Source organism: Rhincodon typus, chromosome 4 (assembly GCF_021869965.1).
Source record: "Rhincodon typus isolate 14 chromosome 4, sRhiTyp1.1, whole genome shotgun sequence".
Taxonomy (NCBI): Eukaryota; Metazoa; Chordata; class Chondrichthyes; order Orectolobiformes; family Rhincodontidae; genus Rhincodon; species Rhincodon typus.
In genome coordinates, this window is record NC_063335.1 from 50,487,414 (window position 1) to 50,510,827 (window position 23,414).

General features: G+C 39.6%; 1 protein-coding gene across 1 annotated transcript in view; it reads right to left on the reverse strand.

Annotated features, from left to right (window-relative positions):
• Positions 1-20,804, reverse strand: part of tmx3b (thioredoxin related transmembrane protein 3b) — a 134,141-nt gene extending 113,337 nt beyond the window's left edge. Inside the window, exons 1-3 of the mRNA XM_020517218.2 lie at positions 20,753-20,804; positions 20,548-20,602; positions 2,052-2,091 (exon numbers count right to left, since the gene is read on the reverse strand). Coding sequence (XP_020372807.2) covers positions 2,052-2,091; positions 20,548-20,602; positions 20,753-20,798 — 141 coding nt within the window. The 5' untranslated portion in view covers positions 20,799-20,804. The remainder of the gene's footprint in view (positions 1-2,051; positions 2,092-20,547; positions 20,603-20,752) is intronic.
• Between the last annotated feature and the right edge of the window lie 2,610 nt (positions 20,805-23,414).

The following is a 23,414-nucleotide window of genomic DNA, read 5'->3' on the forward strand; positions in this document are numbered from 1 at the left end:
ATGATTTTGGAATTTACCGCTGCAAAGTGGTGGAGGTGGGATCACTAAATATTTTAAAGACTGAGGTAGATAAAGTCCCATTAGGAAAGAAAATCAAAAGGTTAGTCAGGGATAGGAGGGAATGTGAAATTCAAAACGCAAGCAATTTAGCCATGATAGTATTGAATAACGTAGCAGCCTTGAGGCCAAATGCTAACTCCTGCTCTGATTTCTTATGTTCTTAAAAGGATCTGTGATGACGTTGCTTTCAGTCTAAAGAAATTACCAACTGCAAAAATTAAATCCTTCTAATGATTCTTATGAAGTGGATGACATATTAAAGTGACAAACTTTTGGGCTCTTCTATTCAAAATAGTTGTCGATTGGGAGGCATTAAAAGACTACTGTTGCTTAAACTAGTCAACTGAACTTGTGCTGCGAGTACAAGAACCGATGCATCTAGAAAATTCATCATTTTTTATCAATACAAGTCTCCCAGGCATCACTTAGAACCAGATATCTTGTGTGTAGATTTGCAACTCATTACAGCTAGCCTAATTTGCATGGTTAAGCAATTCAGGATGGGTTTTGAATTTTATTTTCTTTCTCCTCAGTTGTGCAAAATTGTTTCATAAGTTAGCAAAACAGGTTTTATGTATATCCTTTTGAGGACACACTCATATTTAGATCACAGACTAGTCTAGACAGTGCATTAAACAATCTAACCCTTTATTCAGACCACGTTGTTCAATTTATGAAGATATCAACTGAAGATTAAACCCGTGTAGGAAATCAGTGAAAGGGAAGTAAAATTTAATCTTAAGTTGACTGTTGGAAAATAACAATCCACTATACATTACAGAATTATAAAAATTTGCACCAAGATATATATAAATGACATTGGTAAAATGTTAGTCATTTGTCAGTACAGTTGTCTTCAACGCTTTAGATGGTGAATTAGTAATTGTTCAAGAAGAATTCTCTCTTCTGAACAGTCTTATTAAAATTAATCAGAAGTACATAGTGTTACTCCCGAATGTGTGCTGAACTACAGCTGGTGCATACCAAAACCTAGTCCTCAGGGAAGATCCCATTATCAACGAACTGCAAGGGTAACAAAAGTTCAAAAGGAGGAGCCAGTCCTGGAAACAAGGCATGAGCAGAAATATTCTTGCCACCAAAGGACACTGCTACGAGACACTTATTCCAGACTTCCAGATTCAGCTTGGTCAGTCGTTAAGGTGTGCCAGATGATCTCAAATGGCCTCACCCAAAGACTAAGGCTACATCCTGGGAATATTTACAAATGGAGGGATACCAAAAGTAATATCCAGCATAAGTTACTTGTTTGGAAGTAAACTAAATTGATTACTTTGAGAAACTCAAATTGAGTACAGGACTTTTAACTTGGGCAAGAATTTCTGAACGAAAAATATCACTGGGCTATTAACTATTCACGTATTATACAAATACATTTTTTAAAAACTCCATATAAATCATGATATTTTAGGAGTTAAAATCAAAGTTGCTCTGATGTTATGCTAAAAGATCAATAGTCTATTTAGTAAAAGAAAATGGTTTCAGACATTAACATTAAAATTACCTACAAGATGTACACACCCATGATGTGGATGCGGAGATACATTGATGTGAAATATTTCCAAAATGATCAGCAGCAATTTCAGTGACTTGAATATATACAGGTTATTCATAAGTTAGCAAAACAGGTTTTATGTATATCCTTTTGAGGACACACTCATATTTAGATCACAGACTAGTCTAGACAGTGCATTAAACAATCTAACCCTTTCAATTCAATAATCACGCACAAATGTCATATGATAAGCATTATAATACCAATGATCAATAAAACTTGTCCTGCGTAAACAACAAATATCTCACTGAAAAACAAACTACTCAATCTTCTAAAGATCACTGTTCAATTGTGATGTTACTTTTGGCTGCATCAGAAGTACAAGCAACATTGGAAAAAAGGCATACTAAAATTATGTGAGCATTAAGTGGCTGCATTTTGTTTTTTTAAGTTCCACAAAAGAAAAGTGCATACTCACATCTACTAACCAAATTTCATCTTCTCTATTGTCTTTAAACCTGCAATAAAAATCAGGCTGTCAACAAATTGTCATTTTTCTTACAGATGTATCCAAGTCATTAGACTATTCATCCGGATTAACGAATATTCATAGAATGATCATAGAATTCCTACAGTGTTGAAAACAGGCCCTTCGGCCCAACAAGTCCACACCAACCCTCAGAGCATCCCACCCAGACCCATCCCCCTATAACCCACCTAAATCTACACATCCCTGAACACTACGGGCAATTTAGTATAGCCAATTCACCTAGCTTGCACATCTTTGGACTGTGGGAGGAAACCCACGCAGACACAGGCAGAACTGGCAAACTCCACACCGACAGCCGCCCGAGGGTGGAATCGAACCTGGGTTCCTGGCGTTGAGAGGCAGCAGTGCTAACCACTAACCACCATGCTGCTCCTTTCCAGCTTCCATTTTTTTTTTTTTACTAATTCTAGGTACTGTACATATGATCAGTAATGGTGAATAACAGTGTGAATTTACAATGTCAATGTTATGAACCTCAATGGGTAGGTACAGTGGAAACCTAGCTATTGGAGGGGGTGCAAAGGAGGTTCACTAGGTTGATTCCGGAGTTGAGGGGGTTGGCTTATGAGGAGAGACTGAGTAGATTGGGATTATATTCATTGGAATTCAGAAGATTGAAGGGGGATCTTATAGAAACATATAAAATTATGAAGGGAATAGATAAGATAGAAGTAGAGAGGATGTTTCCACTGGCAGGTGAAGCTAGGACAAGAGGGCATAGCCTCAAGATTAGAGGGAGCAGATTTAGGACTGAACTGAGAAGGAATTTCTTCACCCAGAGGGTTGTTAATCTATGGAATTCCTTGCCCAGTGAAGTAATTGACGCTACTTCAGTAAATGTTTTTTAAAAAAGTAGATTTTTTTTGAACAATAAAGGAATTAAGGGATACGGTGAGAACGCGGGTAAGTGGATCCGAGTCCACGAAAGGATCAGCCATGATCTTATTGAATGGCGGAGCAGGCTCGAAGGGCCAGACGGCCTACTCCTGCTCCTAGTTCTTATGTTCTTATGTCCAGTGATAACTCCTGTGTGCATACCATTGTTATTTTCACCTTTTGTGAATCACTCCACTGTAAAATGCAAGTACCTTTCCAAATAAATTGAAACTGATTGTTAAAATGTTCTAATTAATTCTTTTAAACTAAACACTTTGCAAGCTCTGTAATTGTAAAAATAAAATTAATTTTTCGTAGACACATGCAACTCATCCACCTGGAAACATGGCACAGGATGAAAAAGAAAATCAGAATATTAAAAGGTTCCATGAAATATTTGTGTCATGGGTATGATGGCCACTGTTGGAGGTAACTAATGGCAGACAACACTGTAACTTATTGGAAGGTTGAGGGCATCCTCACAGTAATATTCACTGCCATTCAAACAGTGGGGTCAAGTGGGGAAAAAAAAAAACTTAAAACATTTTCTGCACCCCACCGCACTGAGGTTGCTGCACTCTGGGAAAGATAGTGGTATAGGTCACTGTCAATATTTTCCTGAGGTAAATGCACTGAGAGTCAAAATATCTAGTAAGAAGCTACCTGGATCTGATACTGGCCAAACCAGCTTAAAAGAACAAACATCGGACTTTCCAGTACAAAACCTGACATCGGGTCACAGGGACATAATCATTGATTTTCGTTCATTCACAGGATGTGGATGTCACTGGCCAAGACAGCATTTATTGCACCGACAACAGTTAAACAACAAACACATCACTGTGGGTCTGGAGTCACATGTAGGCCAGGCATGGTTGGCAGATTTCCTTTCATAAAAGGATATTAGTGAACCAGACGGGTTTTTCTGACAAACGGCAATGATTTCATGGCCATCGATAGACTCTTAATTCCAGATTTTCATTAAATTCAAATTCTACCATTTACTATGGCAGGGTTTGAACCTGGCTCCCCAGAACATTACGTGGATTAATAGGCCTAGTGGTATTATCGCTAGACCATCATCTTTACTGATAAAGGATCACACAGCAGGCTAGCATGGATAAGTAAGCTCATAAAAAGCACTTCTTTTAGTGAACATGTCAAGAATGTCCAGAACTAAAACAGCACTTTTATGGTTACAGTCTTCAAGCTCAAAATATGAATCTTTCACTTAGATATCATTCCTTGAGAATACAGTACTATCTGCAAGACTGCAATTACTGCAAAACACATCACTTTTGAGGCTGCATCAAGACAAGTCAAACAGCTCAAGCAATAAAATGAAGAGTTATTTTTAAGCACATTAAGTAGGATGAAACCGCTACAAGACAAAGCTTGAGCTTTTTCCCTCACTCATCACTAACATATATTCGTGCGTCTTTAGATTCCACAACGGAGATTTGAGTCCAAAAGCTGGTGCTAAATTTTAATGTAATTTGAAAGGAATGCTGCACTGTCAGAGTTGCAGTCATACAAATAAGGCGTTGAAACAAGGCCTGGTTTGCCTCCTTTGATGGATATAAATGAACAAACTATTTTGAAAAGGAGGGTGTTGTGTCCCAGTCAATACTTACAAATTCTACATTACGTTTTCCTCCTATAATGACTAGCTTGAGCATTTGTTCTCAGTTTACAATGTCTCAATGCTTCAGAGGCAAAGGTAACCTCTCTTCAATGGGAGTTAAACACTGACAAATTCACCAAAAGCACTTTAAGCAGCACCTTCCAAATACAATACTGTGGATGTATCTACATCAAATACACCAGTGGTTGAAGAAGGCAGCTCAATACCATTTTCTCAACGGCAGTTAGAGATGGACCATAAATGCACACCCCAGCCAAAGCCAGTATTCTAGAATAAATGAAACAAACCTGAAAAACCTCATCCTTCCTTGTGGCTAGATTATAATTTCCATATGATAAATCTGGAAATTCAGGTATTAGACTTCTATTGCAGGGCTTTCCCATTGATTCGGCAGATTATCAGAGGCAGCATTCTATGATTGATTTGAAAATGATCACTGATGCATCATGCACAAACCATGTGTGGCACAGTGTGTCTTCTCAAGCTCCACCAGTGTAGTGATTGTAATTCTTGCATGAGTGACATCCAGAGAAGTCAATGTGTCATCTGAAGCAGACTTGCTGCTTCACATAGTTCTGGAGTTTGCAATTCAGTGCTATTGCTTCTTTGCTGTTTGCACTCCAGAGATGGGTCCTAACTGAAATGAAATCATTAGCACTTGCACCATGCCGTGATGCTTCATTTTCTGCCCACAACATTAAATTCAGGATTTTCCCTAGGTAAGAGGTTAGAAGCATAGAAACAAGGCTTTGCTGTGCAGCATGCAACAGCTTTCCAGAGAATGGTGCTCAAAGAAGATGAGTTGGAAAAGTTTACAACAATGTACCATGTCTAGCCAGAATCCAATTCAGGATTTACTAGCTTTCTGCACGGGGTCAGTCAATAATAACTAATTTCTAATTGTGCTCAAATAGCAGATCTGATGTAATGCGATCTGAAACACATAGCTGCCTATTGTTATAAATCTTGCAACCCAATCAGAACTGTTATGTTTTAATCCACTACCATTTGAGCAAAAAAAACTGAAGAGCTCTTCCAGTTTTGACACACTTTACAAATCTCCCCTCCTCCATTTTTTCAGTCGCATAGCCTTTGATCTCCAGATCCCTCCGTCATTTGGAATAAACTCACCCTGCCTTCTGCGTGGTTGGATTCAAAGTTTTGCAGATGAGACATTAAACAAAAGGCAATATCTGGCTCCTCAGATAAATGCAAAAGATTTAAATCTCAACTGTCACCTCAGAAATTATTTGATGAATTGTTGTTTGAGAGGCTTGTGTTAATTGGCTGCTGTTTTTCCTACATTGCATCATCAATTCAGAAGTTTGTAAAATTTTAATTTCTCTCAAAATTCACAGAATGTCAAGTTTAGTAATTAACAGTATAAGTTCCATTACAATAGTGTGATAATTATATAGTTAGATATTTAGTTATTATCTTTACACAAAGCAACAAACTACTCCCGTAAAACTAACCTTTTCCCTCTGCCTAGTCACTACCTGAAACTGAACAATGCTGTTCCAAAGATGACAGGGAGAGTTACAAGGAAGTTTTGCTGTGTGGTTATAACAGGCTAGGCACTAAATTAAAAAAAACACACACAATCTCTGGATTACTACCTGAGCCATGTAGAAATTGACAAAGCACATAAGATTAGTGAAAGGAGACTCAAAGACTGGTGTGGGCTTAGTGAGTTGCAGTTCACTGAATATTGACAATACCAGGGAAAGTGGGATTTGCATAGTTGGGATGATCTAGGCTGAAACATGTCCAGCGCTGGTGTTCTAGCAAGCCTCCTAGCTGGGGAAGACGGGTTTAAACGTGGGAGGGTACTACTGGTGGTGGTGATGTGAGGGGTTAAACTTGGACAGATGCAGCAAATCAAGGGGTAGGGTCAAGGCAGGACAGCAAAACAGTCATATCAGAAATGAACATCAGAGAATGGCAGGAAGGAAGAGGGGAAAACCTAAGAATACATCAAAAAATCAAGGCTAATCTCACAAAGATACCAAAGGACAAAACTAATGCAGGTGGCATTCATAAAGTAAATGGATTAATAGTGCACATTGAAATAATTGAATATGGCCCGGTAGCCTTTAGGGAGACATGGCAATAGGAATGACAAGGATTAGGTCCGGAACATTGAGGTTATATGATTCTCAAGAAGATTAGGAAGCTAGGTAAAATGCAGAGGCGTGACACTGTTAATCAAGATGGCATTGGTGCATTAAGATGACATTGTTTCAGCAGATCAGGCTGTAGAATCAGTTTGAGTGGAGACAAGGCAGAACAGTTGGGGAAAAAAATTCCTACGAGGAGTGATCCACAGGGTCCCTAACAGTAACACACTACAGGACAAAGTATACAAGAAATACTGAGTGCTGGAGATAAAGTTGCGCAATAATCAGAGGTAATTTCAATGCACATATAAACTGAGAAAAATGAGATCGGCAATTGTGACCTGGACGAGTTGCTAATAGAATGCGTTTCAGATAGTTTTTTTTTTAAAAGAGCAGCATATTCTGTAACCGACCAGAATTGGCATTGTATAATGAGACAAGATTGATTAATTAATGTCCTCAGAGAAAAGGCAAATCGAAGCAGAAGACACTACATCCAATTTAAATTGAAGAAGTTTGCGTCAAGGACTAGTATAGTAAACTTAAATAAAGGACAACTACATGGTCATGAAAGTTGAACTGGCCGAAATGAGCTGGATATTAAGCTAGGAAACAGATCAATACAGAAACAGTGCCAGACATGTAAGGAGATTTTGAGTACTCAGAATAAGTATATTCCTATTGTAAATAGGAAATTCCAAGAGGAGGATCTGTGGTTATCTCAAGTTAGGGAAAAGCATCCAACTTTTTTGAAAAGCATATAATCTGTAAAGATAAGTGGCAGGTGAGATGATTGGTCGGAATATAAAGAATGGCAGAGAATGACTGAAAGTTTAATCAGGAGAAAGGAATTAGAGCATGAAGGGAAGATAGTTAGAAACATAAAAATGGATTTCAAGAGTTTCTACAGGTATCTAAAAAAGGAAAAGAGTAAATGAGTGTTTGGTCCTCTAGATTGAGAATGGGTGTTACAGTAGACAAAATGTGCAAATATTTTTGTATTTACTGTAGGTAGATACAAAGAAAAAAAAACACTAAACCAGTAAATCAGTAGATGGAAGAAAGAGAGGAACTTGGTGAAATTATAACCACCAAGGAAGCAGTGCCAAACAAACTGATGGAGCTGCAGGCTGGCTTCACTGGATTCTGGAAACGTTACATCAGGCTGGAAAGTAGCAAGTATAACTGTTCTACTCGAGAAGTGGGGTAGAGAAAACTTTGGGTTAGTAAGCTTGCCATCTGTCAAGGGGAAGATGTTAGAATCCGTCATTAATGATGCTATACCTGGGCACTTGGAAAAACTGTAGTAACTGGGAAGAATCAGCATGGTTTTGAGAAAGGGAAATCATGCTTAACCAACTTAATTGGGCATCCACACAACAGACAAGGGAGAGCCCACTGACATACTGTACTTGAAATTCCAAAAAACATTTGACAAGATGCCATATAACAAGTTATTGCACAATGTAGAAGCATAGCCTGATTGGCAGGATGTGACAAATAGAGTCCTGCAGGTCTCTTAAGTTTTTACAATAAACATCAATGACTTAGATAAGGGGAGCAGGCATGGTGGCTAAAATTTGTGCCATTGCAAAGATAAGTAGGAAAGTAGATGTGAAGGAGGGCATTAGGAGTTTGTAAACTGATACAGATGGATTGAGTTAATTAGCAAAAATCTGGCAGATGGAGTACAATGAGAGAAAATGAAAAATTGTTCACTTTGGCAGAAGAATAAAAGCAACAGAAGTACCTAAATGGAAGATGAGATAACAGGGTGTAGAGCTGGATGAACACAGCAGGCCAAGCAGCATCAGAGGAGCAGGAAAGCTGACGTTTCGGGTCTGGACCCTTCTTCAGAAATCCTATTCTGCTTCCTTGGTGGTTATAATTTCACCAAGTTCCTCTCTTTCTACCATTTACTGATTTACTGGTTTAGTGTTTTTTTTCCTTTGCATCTACCTACAGTAAAGACAAAAATATTTGCACATTTTACCTACTTTAACACCCATTCTCTTCAGAAATCTGAAGAAGGGTCCAGACCCGAAATGTCAGCTTTCCTGCTCCTCCGATGCTGCTTGGCCTGCTGTGTTCATCCAGCTCTACACCTTGCTATCTCAGATTCTCCAGCATCGGCAGTTCTTACTATCTCTCTACCTAAATGGAATATGTTTTCAGAATTCTAAGATGCAGAGGTATCTAAGTGTTCTTGTGCATGAGTCAAAGGTAGTACACAGGTTTATCAAGTAATTAAAAAAGAATGTTAATGGAATGCTCTCCACTATCAAGAAATAAGGATTGTATGCTTTTATTACATAAGGCATTGGCGATACCACATCATCGATACTGTTTTTCATTTTGGTCTCCTTTTTGAAGAAAGAATGTTAATGCATTGGAGGTGGTTTGGAGGAGGTTTACTAGATAGATACTTGGAAGGAGTATGTTGTCTTATCTGAGGAAAGGTTGGACAGATTGGGTATGCTTTCACTGCAGGGAGGGATATACTTTACATCAAGTTAGCAGATTCTGCAGTCGTGGATGTTGAAGTAACGTTTCCTCTTCTGGGGGAGTACAGAACTATGGGGTACTCCTCTCCTTTCCCACTCCTCACTTGACCACTACAGATCTTTTTAAAGAAAAGTGACTACTAATCAGCTAGTGTTTAACTCTTTACATGCAGTGACTATAAAAGATACAAATGTGATTACAATAAAGGTCTCCTTTACTCATTAAATAAAAACAATAAAAATGCACTAATGATCGTGCACTCTGAGGTTCATATACACACAGTGCAGAATGGGAGAACAGATTAAGCAATACCATTTGAATTCTAATAAGACATTCTGCATTGATATCTTGGTTTTCAGGCTGACCTTAGTAGCTGTCTGGACTCAGTGTGGAGAAAATTAAAATATGTTGACAGACAACTTATCAATTCTTATGGAGTTGGCAGCTGCTGGGTTGATTCTTAACAAGACAGGGTTCAAACTGACAACAGATGGAAAGTAGAACAAAAATGATAGCAGCTCCCCTCAGTATATCTTCTGCTTCTGTCTTAAATTCTGGAAGAAAACAGTCTCTTAAACACAAAAAGGAATAAGCTGGCTTGTCACATCATTCTCTCTCCCTTCAACTGAGCAGTTTTTCAAATATTGGTGTGGCCAATGGATTCCACACAAGTAGTTTCAACTTGATTATATTACAGCTGGGAAGGTTCCTCTCAGCCAGAATCCATCAGCTGAAGTGCTTATGTCTAATGAATTCCTCACTCAAGTGTGGTGTTTGGATGTTCTGCACATGAGCCACAGTTTTTGACCCATTCACACTGCTCCTAGGTCTGATTATCTTTGATGGATTCCTGCTGACAAGTTGACTCCATTTTAGCAGTCCTGAAGATTGAATTTACTGATACGCAAGTGATAAGCCATTTTAGAAATAACAGTTTAAAGTCCCCGCTACGCTATTTTATTCCTTTTAAAACTTGAGCAGTGGTTTTCAGCCAGTAAATACTTTATTTCAAAAACGACTACATATGACTTTGCAACATACCTCCACCTCTACACCCGTTTCAGCATATCTGCTGCTGAGGCCCTCATCCATGGCTTTAGCTCAAGACGCAACTATTCCAATAGTCTTGTACTTACCTTCCATCATCCATCAACTTCAAGTCAGCCAAAACTTAAGCTCACATATTTCAATTTCCTCCATGTGCTTGCAGATCTACAAGGGATGATTATACTCTGATTTTAAATTTCTCATCCTTGATTTCAAATGTCTGGTCCTTCTTATTCCCATAATCTACTTCAGCCCTGCAACCCTCAAATCTTTGCACTTCCCAATTCCTTGCTCATCAGTGATTTTAAATCATTCCACCATTGATACATATGTTTTCAGTTGCCTAGGCCCCAGACTCTGGAATTCCCCCCAGACTTATAAAGGGAAGTTTTGAGAGGTTATAAGTTGTACCGTTACACAGCAGCTCTAACCTCAGGACCTTTAAGTTACAGAGCAAGGACAGTTAAGCAGATATATTTTTATTTATAAGTCATGCACTAATGTAGATCACCTGCACATTCCAAAAACACTAGGAGGAAAACTGCCTCAATGGACAGGATCTTCCAGGCCCTGAATGATGTGGGCTATGCTGAGAAATTTGGAAAAAATTGGGTGAGACTTAGGCCCTTCTTAACGTCAAGATCAAAAGGTGTATTTACCAACCAATACTGCATTTTGGAATGGCAACTATCATTGCAATGCTGCAGCAAGGACACAGTGCACGCCTGGGTAGGCACCTAGCTCACAGATTGCGCCAGGGCTGTATCTTAAGGTTACTCGCTTGCTCTCTTCACCTTATTCACGTGGAGCCTACCTTTACTTTACACCATTTCTGTTTGTTGTTTTTGTGCTTTGCTCCCTCATCTAGAGCTAACAGGCTCAGATTCCTTCCATCTTGCCTTGCCTTTTAGCAGAATAAATCTAGGAAGCCTGTCACGTTGTCAGCAGTCCACAGTCAACAGTGTGGACACACTCCATATGCCAGCATGTTACAAGTCAAACACAATGTAATTCAACCAAATAACCATGACTCAAAGTCTAAGGGGAGTGGTCTACAGTCAAGTCCTGAACAGCCTCCAATGGCAGTCCAAGGGCCTCTGCACAGTCAGACAAGGTCATGATCCTCTCCTCGTGGGGGTCAGAAGTTGAAAGAGGAGTTGAATGTCAGGAACCCTACCACCCTCCTTGGCTCACTGTGCCGTTCTGTGCGCTGCTTCCTCCTGGAATGAGAGAAAGGGAGGGAATAAGTAAGATGAAAGTGGATGGCATAGCTATTAATGCTATTGCATGTTGGGTCTGTTTGGTGGGGGTGATTGAGACCTCCTAAGTGAGAGTAGGCAGTGCAGAGGGTAAGGAAGGTGACTGTTGTGGGAGATTAGGATGGGTTGGAGCAAATGAACAAGTCAAGATGCTACATACACTAGTGAAAGACGCAGAACATGAACCTTGATGTGAGATGGCACTTACACTGGCAGAGCAAAAGTGGCTTAAGATCTTATTTCTACAATGTGGGCGTTCCTCTAGATGGTTGAAACTGTGCTGACTCCAGTAACAACCTTGGGACAGCCTAGAAAGGTCTGTTGTTATGCTGGTCCTGGGTGAAAAGGATACCCTCCTTTGCACCACACTACCCACTTGGGATTCCAGGTTCCTGTCTGCAAAGCAGGGCACAATTTCTGCAAATCTGCTATTTCCAGGACAAAATGTTATGAACAGTGCAGAGCTGATCTGGGCAACTGCACTTGACCGTATATAAGACAGTCTTTTAAATATGTGCTGGCATCAGGGATTTCTAGACATCCTAGAAGTGGCATGTGGAGATTCAGGCTAGTATTGGATGAGAGGAGTACCACAGCAGCATTGTACGTAGTTAATAATGTAAATCTGGGACAATTGCACAAGAAAACTCAAAGCCTTGCAGAAAAACATCCTCCATGAAACTCCATGAAAATGACACTTGACCGACTGCTGGTAGAATACAGCCCTGTAAACTCTCTCCTCTTTTAAAGTATATCTTTAAACTTTTCTTTTTGGTCAAGCCCTAACATCTGATGTGGTATGCTGTTAAGTTGTTTGTTATTAATCCTGTGCTACCTATTGGGGTGCTGATTTTGTTAACAGATGTTACATAAATTTAAGCTATTGTTCTTGGCTGCCAATCTGCCTCAATTAGCCATAATGTGATTATTTAAACCGTAGAATCATCCCTTGCAGGTTGGTGAAATACTACTACTTTTGCTTTTTACTCAATTTTTTTCTCCTCCCTCTACTCAATGCTTTTTTCTTTCACTATTTCTCTTCCCGTATCTAATTGGCTCTTGAATTTACCTACGTTAATTTAAATTGCTCAGTCATTCACCTGTTTATTTCTCAATCCTTCAAAGTCTTTAGTTACAGCTGGATGTCCTTGAACATCTTTGGGCAAGGCCATTTGCAGTTCCCTACCTAGTGTTTGTAGAAAACTTTTACGTTATGACCTTGGAGTCAAACCATACAGTTGTCCAGTTTCATATGGCTCTTGGTGTCAAATATTTCACAATTCATTTCTGATGCATCAAAAATTGATGGACAGAGACAAAATTTTGAAGAATTCATTTTCTGCTATGGTCCATGACAACCAGAAGGAAGCAAGAAAACTAAAACTTATGTCTAAGTTAAGAGCTTGTATTCTGCTAGTATTTTTTTCCATCTACATCCTTTCTGAGAAGTGATCAAATGTAATGTTTTAAGATCAGTTATCTTAAAAATGAACCAATAATGATTCTATTATGCTGCTGGTACCACTCAGCTGCATATTGTTTGGTGCATTTATTGAGTGAGCCACTTGGAGACTTCACACTTCAAAAACTGTAAGTGATATCCATTTTAAAAACAAAGTTTGAACTGCTTCCTATGATGGAACTTTCAGTGTTTATACATAACCAAACTTAGTGATTAAAAATATTTATACTGTGAACACATTAAAACATAAAATCCAGATTGGTTATTAAACACACCAGTTTAAATATTAGTTTGCTTCCATTTTCAAATGACAGGAGATGGGTGGATGGGTGGGGGGGGGAGAGAGAGAGAGAGAGGGGTGTGGTGGAGGGGGCTGAAGACCATTCACAATCAGGTCACACCCATTCCCACACAGGCTGACTACGTTCAAACATTGCATTGCCATTTCATTTGAACAATTATATAGTGTTTACCCAACAGCAGCCAGTGCTTTCAGTTTAATGCACAGCTGTCAGACACAAAGTGCGAGCTGAAGAGCACGTCATCCTGAACTACTTACCTTCCACTCCACTTCCCTTCTTACATCAAATCCTTCCTTTCTGGTTTTCTATTTCAGAGACCCAAGAACTGCTAATCTCTAAAGAAGCTACGTCACTTAATTGGACTCTCAGCCACTAGTTCAGACATTGAAATAAGTCTCACATCGCTGGTACCATCCATAAGCACTTCACAATGAACTCATCTTCCAACCCCACCCCCACCAAATTCTAACCAATGCAAGTCTCCTCCCACCCAGTTATAAACCTCCTTCCCCCACCCATATGATTAACTGCTGTCTTTAACCCCAGACACACTGTATTCAGACCATTTCTCCAACTTTTCGTCAAATTTGCCAGTGTCTGTGAAGCAGAATTACTAGCCTATGGTAGAGTGCCTATACAACAGTCACACAAGAACACAAACACAAATTTTGAAGCTGTTACTCAACTTCCTGGATCAGCTGCAAGACCTGCCAGCTTTTACCCACAGTCAGTCAGTACTGAGTTATACTTGCCAGGCTGTGTCTATACCAAAATGATCCTAATCCACTCAATACCACTGTCAAAAGTGTGTTTTCTGAGTTTAAAGAACACTTTGCGCTCATCATCAGCCATATGCTGTTTGATAGCATCAATCCAGTGGGTGTAGGGCTTCCCATCAGTGCCTCTGGGCTAGGTAATCTCTGCGCAATCACAATTCCTGCTCTGAAGGAGTAATCACTATGACCTACAGTACAGGAAATGCTGCCTACATGGTACTACATGGAGTAATGGACCATGCGATTGATTATTGGGTGAGAGAAACTGAGTCCGTTGCACTGAGCATTGCTACCAATTATCTCCATACTAAGCTACAATATATATAGCACAACTTAGACACCTGTATCCGGGCCAGAAGGCCTGGTTTCAAGCCCCACCTGGCCCAAGTATGTGTCTAAACAGGCTGATTAAAAGTATCTAGAAAATCTGAAGCCAACACCGTAACTGTTCAGACGATTTATACGTCACTTTTGTATTGTTTGTTATTTAGAATGGATTCTGGGTATCTTGGAATTGGGAAACAGAAATGGGATTTACACGACTGTTCTCTTATCATGCGTTTGAATTATAGAGCCAGTCTGGGATTCTGCAGTCAAGAAAGTCAAAATAAAACTAGTTTTAGTTTTCAAATGCAAAAATTTAGATATTCCAAAGACCATTTGCACATCATGATACACTTAATGGAGACCTTAACTCTATTAGAGGCAGCCTTGTTTAGAATGGCTTCACAAAGCACAGAAAGGTAGAATTCTTGTTCAGTGAACAACAGTTATATCTACTGAGCCTATCTGATCAGCACTACCCATTCTATTTCCATTTAAGTTGTCTCCTTGTACCCTTTATGTTCACCAAAATATTGACATATGCTCCCTCTTAAATGCTGCATTGATACTGAGTCAACAGCGACTCATTTTAGTACCCAAAGATAAATAGCAACTTTTCTAACCAATCCCCTGTAATAATCCTAAATTTATCTTTTGTTACCCATTCACCAGCCAGTTGAGGAAATGTTTTATTTGTACTTTTTAAGCCTTTCAATCACTTCTTTAAGACGTTTCCACAAACTATGAAAACAGCCTTTTGTTTACAAATTTATATTCATATCGATATTCTTTCATCCCCATTATTGTGTTTGTAAATTTCCAATGCATTTTTCCCCCCAATACCCTCTGACATCAATGTTTCAACTAAATGATGTCATGCACAATGCTAGGAAGATAGTGGCATAATGTTAATATCAAGGATAAGACTATTACCATGAGGACATGCATTCAAATTCCACCATACCAGCTGGTGGAATTTAAACTAAACTGCAGTAGGGTAATCAATGTTAAAAACCCAAGTGGTCATGAATGTCCTTTAGGGAAGGACATCTGTTGTCCACACCTTGTCTGATTTATATTTGACTTGAGATCCACTACAATGCAACTGATTCTTAACTATCCCTCAGCTTATCAAGACATTCAGTTCAACGATACTGATAATAATTGAGAATTAACAAATATTGGTCTTACTGGCATTGCCCAAATCCCATGAAAGAATAAAATTTAAAAAGTACTTGCTGCTTACTTTGCAATTGTTCTCTTTTCAGATAAAGGAGAGAATACTATTTGCCTTTTCCATAATATTTTCTCATTAGAATTCTCACTTAAAAGTTTATTTAGGTTATTTCTATACTTAGCCCTCTCTCCTTTAAGAAAAAGATTTCTACCTGTTGATTATCAGGGAGACTACATACAATAACAGAGGTTGAATTCCATTACCATTCGAGTCCTAGAAGCTATAAAAATGCCTTGGCAAAAAAATGAGGTGCTGTTCCTCCATAAAACCAAAAGAACCGTGGATGCTGTAAAACAGGAACAAAAACAGAAGTTGCTGGAAAAGTGCAGCAGGTCTGGCAGCATCTGTGGAGAAAACACAGTGCTGTCAGACCTGCTGAGCTTTTCTAGCAACTTTTGTTTTTGCTCCTGTTCCTCCAGCTTGCTTTGAGCTTTGTTGAAGCACTGGAGCAGGCCAACAATGGAAATATTAAGCATGGGAGCAAGGTGGTTTATTGATGGCCACCATTACTAAGACTCGAACTTAAATTCCGCCAGCTCCCATAATGGCATATGAAACCAAGACCCCAGTGCAGGGCCTGGGCTTCTGAACCATGAGGCCAGTAAAGCACACATACCAACAAAAACTCAGCTCTTTGACTTCAATAATTTCAATCGTTAAATTAGCAAATAGCAAAAATTGCCCAACAGAGACTTCATGACAAAAACCAAAAACCAAACAAGGGTAAATGGAGAGGGGGAGGCACAAAATCAAAATTTCATAATGGGGGATAAGGGGTCAATAATACATCCCAGTTCTCCCTGTAGTGCCCACCTATCCTGAAAAGCTTCAGGTTTCAGTGAGTACTGTGCATTCCCTCTCCAAGGGCATCCAATGAGGATGTAATCACAAAAGAGAGAAAGGCATCAAGAACCAACTTGCTCTTTTTTCTAAATGAATCATATTTAACTGTAATAATCCATTAATTGGACAAAATACTCAACCAATACCAAATATGAACACCAACAAGAAAGTGGGCTAAATTAAAATGGAATTGGTGGGGAAAGTAATGCACCCTAGTCCCTAGTTATAACAGTTTTTGTTTAAATTTTATAATCCCACCACCTAATCACAAACACAGCTATTTTGTTTTAAGAAACAAACATGTTATGACAACTCTCGAGCAGGTGGGACTTGAACAAAGGCCTTCTGGCCCAGAGGCTGTGACATTACCACTGTGTTGCAAGGGCTGGAGAAGCAGCTTTTGCTTTGACACCCACCATGAAATCAATGGTTTGAGAAGTTAATGTCTGGATCCCGTGAACTGCAAACTTACTGATTTAGTGAATACAAATGCATCATTCTCCAAGCCCAACTACATTTTCACCTTTCTCTTTGAAGACTTACTCAGTAATAATGGTACATTATTCTGGATGACATCAGTTTAGATGAAGTGATGCAATCCTGCAATTTCACAGGTAGTAATGATTGATACGCCCGAATTGAAAACGGGCAAGACTTTTCACTTTTGTTTGACCCAATTCATCTGCTGTGTCCATGAATTCCAAATAACTTTTCAGTCAACTGACACCACGGTCTAGTGGGTTGCACCAACTATTGAATAAATCAGGAACTAAGATGCTCTTCGACTGACTTAAATCTTTGGTTACCAATGCAACATTTTCTCGTGGTTCATCCTCATCATATTCACACTCAGTACTATCTATTTCACAAGTTCTAAATCTATAGTTTAGCGTAACACCAGTTTCAACTTGTTTCTTCTGGACCCTTGCCTTGTCCAGAAGCCAACTCCCCATTCACTATAAAGTCAAATGAACACTACCTGCTCTCAAATCAACAATGACACTGATCCGGTTGGCTTCTAGGGACCTGCATTTCTAACAGCCCTACATCAGTCCTGGCTCATAACAACTTTAGAATGTCTAGACATCCAGGCAAAGTAACGTCATCAAGGATAAGCTGCCAATTACATTGAAGTATTCTCACAGCCAGCTAACAGGAACCAAGAATGATGGAATCCATTTCCTTCTTAGGCTTTGCAGATAGCAAACTGAATGATTGGCTAAAAATCTTAAATTTCACACATTAAAGTAAAATGAAACAATGCAATATTCAACAAGTATAAAATTAATTTTTGAGGGTATTTAAATCATAGAATCATAGAATCCCTACAGTGTGGAAACAGGCCCTTCGACCCAACAAATCCACACTGACCGTCAGAGCATCCCACCCAGACCCATCCTGCATAACCCACCTAATCTACACATCCCTGAACACCACGGGCAATTTAGCATGGGCAATCTACCTAACCTGCACATCTTTGGACTGTGGGAGGAAACCGGAGCAACGGGAGGAAACCCACATAGACACAGGGAGAATGTGCAAACTCCACACAGACAGTCGCCCGATGGAAAAGGATGGAACCGAATCTGGGACCCAGGCACTGTGAGGCAGCAGTGCTAACCACCGAGCCACCATGCTGCCCAGGAACAAAATATATTTAGTTCACTTATGTTAAAAGCACTGTCTCAAGGCACTTCACAGGAGCATTATAAAACAAAATAACAACAGTGAACCACCAAATTAGGTCACATAAACAAAAGCTTGTTCAATGAGGAAGACTTTAAAGAGTGTCTTAAAGTAAGAAAGGAAGGTAGAGAGGAAAGAAGTGCAGGTAGGGTGTTCCAAAGCTTGAAGCCTACGTAACTTTGACAGCAGATAATGTTGGGGACGCACAATAGTCTAAATTAGATGAGCACAGGAAAAAGCTATTAGAGAGCTAGGGAAGTGAGAGGCTGTGGACAGATTTAACAATTGAGAATTAACAAAAAAGAAACAGGATGTTGATTTTACCAGGGATCTATGTAGATCATCTAGCAAAGAGATGATGGTGGGGGAAAAAAATTGCTCCAAGTTATGAATTAAGACAGCAATTTAAATTTAAGACATCAATTAAAGCCCAGTTGCACTTCATTCAATTAGACACAAATAGGACAAGTTTTTCCAAGGATTCTTTCAGTGAGAATAAGTGTAAGTTCTACTAGTTCAATGGTGGCCACTTAATTGCATTCTAGGGGGACTTTAACAGAGCATCCTCTGGAAAAACAAAGTGTACAATCACATAGCATCTTCCAAGGTTCCACATTTAACTATGCATACTCTATTACTCTTTTAAAACTGACAGCAATGTCTAATCATTGAACCCTGACAGGTTCACGGATATTACTACCAAAAAGTCCAAATCATGTTTAATGCAGTTTTCGTGTCTACAGTGATTTTCCCCAAAAAATTCAATTGCATTTGTGTAGCATGACATATCTGTGGTGTTCGTTGGTTCTTTCTCATCTACAGCCTTTCTTTTTAGAGAAGTATGACATTTACAACTAAATCGCAGTTCAAAAGAAAATGAAGTTTATTTAAAATATATCTTCTAAAATCCTGAACTAATTTGGTTGTTTGAAGCAGTACACAAGGAAAGCTTTGAAAACTTCAACTGTGTCATCAATACCTAATGATATGGTGCCCAATGTGGTTCAAAATTATTATGGTAAAAATGAGATAAACTTCAAGTCAGAGATAGTAGGAACTGCAGATGCTGGAGAATCTGAGACAACAAGGTGCAGAGCTGGATGAACACAGCAGGCCAAGCAGCATCATAGGAGCAGGATGCTGCTTGGCCTGGTGTGTTCATCCAGCTCTGCACCTTGCTGTCTCTAAACTTCAAGTCAGCCAGGGCATCAGCCTGAATATTTCAATTGGCCACAGTAATCTAGCCAACAGAAGGTTAAGGGTGGAACCACTTCTAATCTTGTCAGCAGAAAATATAAATTGTGCATTAACAACACTTTTATTTTGGTCTTTAGCACAGATGTATTTTCTTTAACAGCAAAAGTAGCTCAGATTCTTGCCAGTATAAAACAGGTTGGCCATTTCCAACAAAAATACAGGACCAACCAGTACCCCCAGCTTGAATCATTGCAACTTTACACCAACACTCCCACGTAAATCATTTACTGTTCAGGAAAAGCAACTTACATTTAAAATGAAAGTCAGCATTTGTCCTGTGGTACACTTGACTAACACAGCTTCAATGCATTAAAAAAAGTACCTGCAGCTATTCCAATTTACTCAAGTTCTAAATATACCTAAACTCTTAAATTACTATGTTCAACAATCTGTGGAAACTGTACGACACATAAATAGTATATTCATTAAAGAAACAATGCATATGCACCGATCAGGCTGAATCTATCAATGATACGCAAACTGCAACCTTCAGGGGAAACGAGTTTTAAGAGGAATTTCACACACATTGTGGATAATAGACTTGACTAAAGCAGGTCCACAGATCCAATTCAGATTGTCCCACAAACATAAATGCTAAGACTCCGTACTTACACAGCTTACTATAATAACTACAATCACCTCGGCAAAATAAAAATCAACCGCTGAACTCTCGTATAACTCCGTGCGGTCTGTCAAACCCAAAGCTGAGTAATCCCTTACAGTTATACAGCTCTAACAATTTGTTCTTTCCAATGGCATCATCACCTGTCAGTTTTAAAGGCGTGGGCCTTGCTTACAATTTAAGGGAAACTGAAAATCACCAATCGTGTCTTCAAAAGTTTGGCAGCAATATCTCCCTTATACGTAGGACCCATACTTAAGCATCCCCCTCTACTAAGAAACAAAAATGTACTGTGTTAACATCATATTAATCCATTCCTGACAAATGCACGTGGGACTCGGTTTACTTAGGATACAATATCTTTTCGGCCTATCGAATGAAAAAGCACCATTTTCCCCAACGCTGGCGCAAAGCGTGAGGAGGCTGAAGGGTCACGTACACTCATCCACTCAGTGTTACTTACGTTTCATCGAGATCTATGGCAAAGGAAGAGACCGCAATGCTCCAGAAGGCTGCAACTGCAACAAAAACACATCTCAGTCAGATGGTGCGATAACACTCGAAAACTCTGATATCTTGGACAATCGTCCCTCTTCTTTTAATCTAAAAAACATGCATAATAATGCGGTAAGGATGTGAAAAACAAACCCGCACCCCGCGGTACATACTTCCCCACAATAGCACCACGAACACCGCCGGTACCTTCGCTGCCATTTTGATTGTGTAAAGAGGCTGAGCCTGGCCGACCCGGCGCATGCGCTCAACAACACGCCCCGCAGCGCCTCCGTCGTTATGGAGACCGGGCCTGTCCACAGTGCTGCTTGCAGATGTATTCACTTTTGGCATCATCAGAGTCTCGCAGCTAGTCTTTGTTTTTCGATCTGAAATGGAGGCACAAGTGAAAGACAGCGACCAGGATGTTGCTTGATGAAGGGTCTCGGCCCGAAACGTCAGCCTTCCTGCTCCTCTGATGCTGCTTGGCCTGCTGTGTTCATCCAGCTCTACACCTTGTTATCTCATGTTGCTTGATGGAATTGTGTACCGTCTACAAGATGCACTGCAGACATTCACCTTAGACAGCATCTTCCAAACTCACAGAGACAACAAGAACTGCAGACGTTGGAGTCAGAGACCACACAGTATGGAGCTGGACGAACACAGCAGGCCAGGCAGCATCAGAGGAGCAGGAAAGCTGACGTTTCGGGTCAGGACCTCTAAAGAAGGGTCCCGACCCAAAACGTCAACTTTCCGGCTCCTCTGATGCTGGCTGGCCTGCTGTGTTCATCCAGCTCCATACTGTTTTGTCTCATCTTCCAAACCCACCACCACTTTCGTCTAAAAGGACAACGGTCGATACATTGGAACACCACCACCTGCAAGTTCCCCTCCAAGTCAATCAACATCCTGACTTGGAAATATATCACTAAACCTTCAGTGTCGCTGTGTCAAAATCCTGGAATTCCCTCCCTAATGGCATTGAAGATCTATCTACAGCACATGGACTGCAGCAGTTCAAGAAGGCAGCTCACCACCAACTTCTCAAGGGCAACTAAGGATGAGTGATAATTGCAGCTCCAACCAGCGATGCTCACACCCCACATGTGAATTATAAAATGTATATATAGTTTAATGTTGGAAGCATTCAGCATTTCTGGCAGTATCTGGAGCGAAGGCAACTGAATCAATGTTTCAAGTCTATCATCAGAGGTGGGAGAACTCATCCTGTCATATACTTTGTAGACAGGAAAGAGGCAGCAAGCCACATGGAAAAGTTGTGAGCCCAACTCAACTGGTTGACTCCCATTTGAACTTAACATGTACAGGGTCTCAGGCCAAAATGTTGACTTTCCTGCTCCTCTGATGCTGTCTGACCTGCTCTGCTTTTCCAGCCTCACACCTATAGACTCTGGCTTCCAGCATCTGTCTCCAAAATATATACATACCCAGTTCTGAAGAAGGGTCACTGGACCTGAAACGTTAACTCTGATTTCTCTCCACAGATGCTGCCAGACATGCTGATATTTCCCAGCAATTTCTGTTTTTGTTTCTGATTTCCAGCATCCACAGTTCTTTTGGTTTTTTACATACATAGCCAAATGGCCATAACAGGGTGCTTTTACACACCTCTTTCCTGAATGAAAACCTTACACAATGTTCAAAATTCCACAGTGTTATGTACGTTTCTGGTTTTCAATTTACTTGCAAGTCTAACTTTGTTGCCAGTTTCCTATTACAAGAGGGCACTGCCTTTCTTGATTCATACCTTCAGAATTTGTGGAAACACCTTGCCCCAAGTCTGAGGAGAACTTTTATCCAACGAGGACTGATTTTTGTCATGGCCAGAATTGCTGCATATTTCCAGTATTTTCTATTATTACACAAATATTATTGAATATTTTAATATCTGCAACTCCTCCAATCCACTCCTGGCCAACGTCAGTTTTGGAGATTTTCTGGCACAGGAATATGTCCTGTTTTATTATTACCTGCTGATTTTTCTTATTTCCTTTTTCAATTTCACTTCCACAAATATCAGTCCACATGAGTCAACCTCATTCCCTGATACAATGTAAATCGTACAAAGATATATGCTTAAGTCACAATATGGAAACAGACGATTAATCTAAACAATCCATGGTGAAGTTTACCCTCCATGTGAGCAAATATTTTAATCACATTTACTCATGTTATTCCCATATCCCTTCAAAATGTTTTCCCTTATTCACCAATCTGACCTAATTTTGAGCATTGCTGATGTTTCTCCCTTAATCACTTCAAAATAAATTTAACATTCTCCTTGAATGCCTCCTGTTCTAAATTTGTTAATGCATAATTTTATTCATGGTCTCCTGTTCTCATCTCTCAAAATAACAAACTGAGAAGCTGACAAAACTTGATCAACACGTTCAAAAAGCTGCTACAACCCCAAAAAGCTTAATATTTGAGGAATGAATGGCAGCCAGGTTTTAGAAGAATTGCCTGCTCTTTTGAAAAATATAACGCATCACTTTGTCACTAGTGAAGTGAAATTCCAGCCTCAGTTGGGTCTTCAAGTTTCTGGTGAGACTTGAATCTACAACCTAACCCAGATGTGAGGTGTTACCAATGGGACTAAACTAAATAGGGTTTGGCCAAGGAATTATACTGAAAATGAAGTGGGACATGGATTTACATAAATTAATCTGAGTATTCAACATTGTGTGTACTTAATACTATAGTACATCATTTTTACTCCAAGGAAAAAGCAACTGAATGTTCAGTAGCAATGAATTCAGAATTTATTGAATAGAAGATGTCAGTGTAAATTGCAAGAAATTTATCTTATTCAGA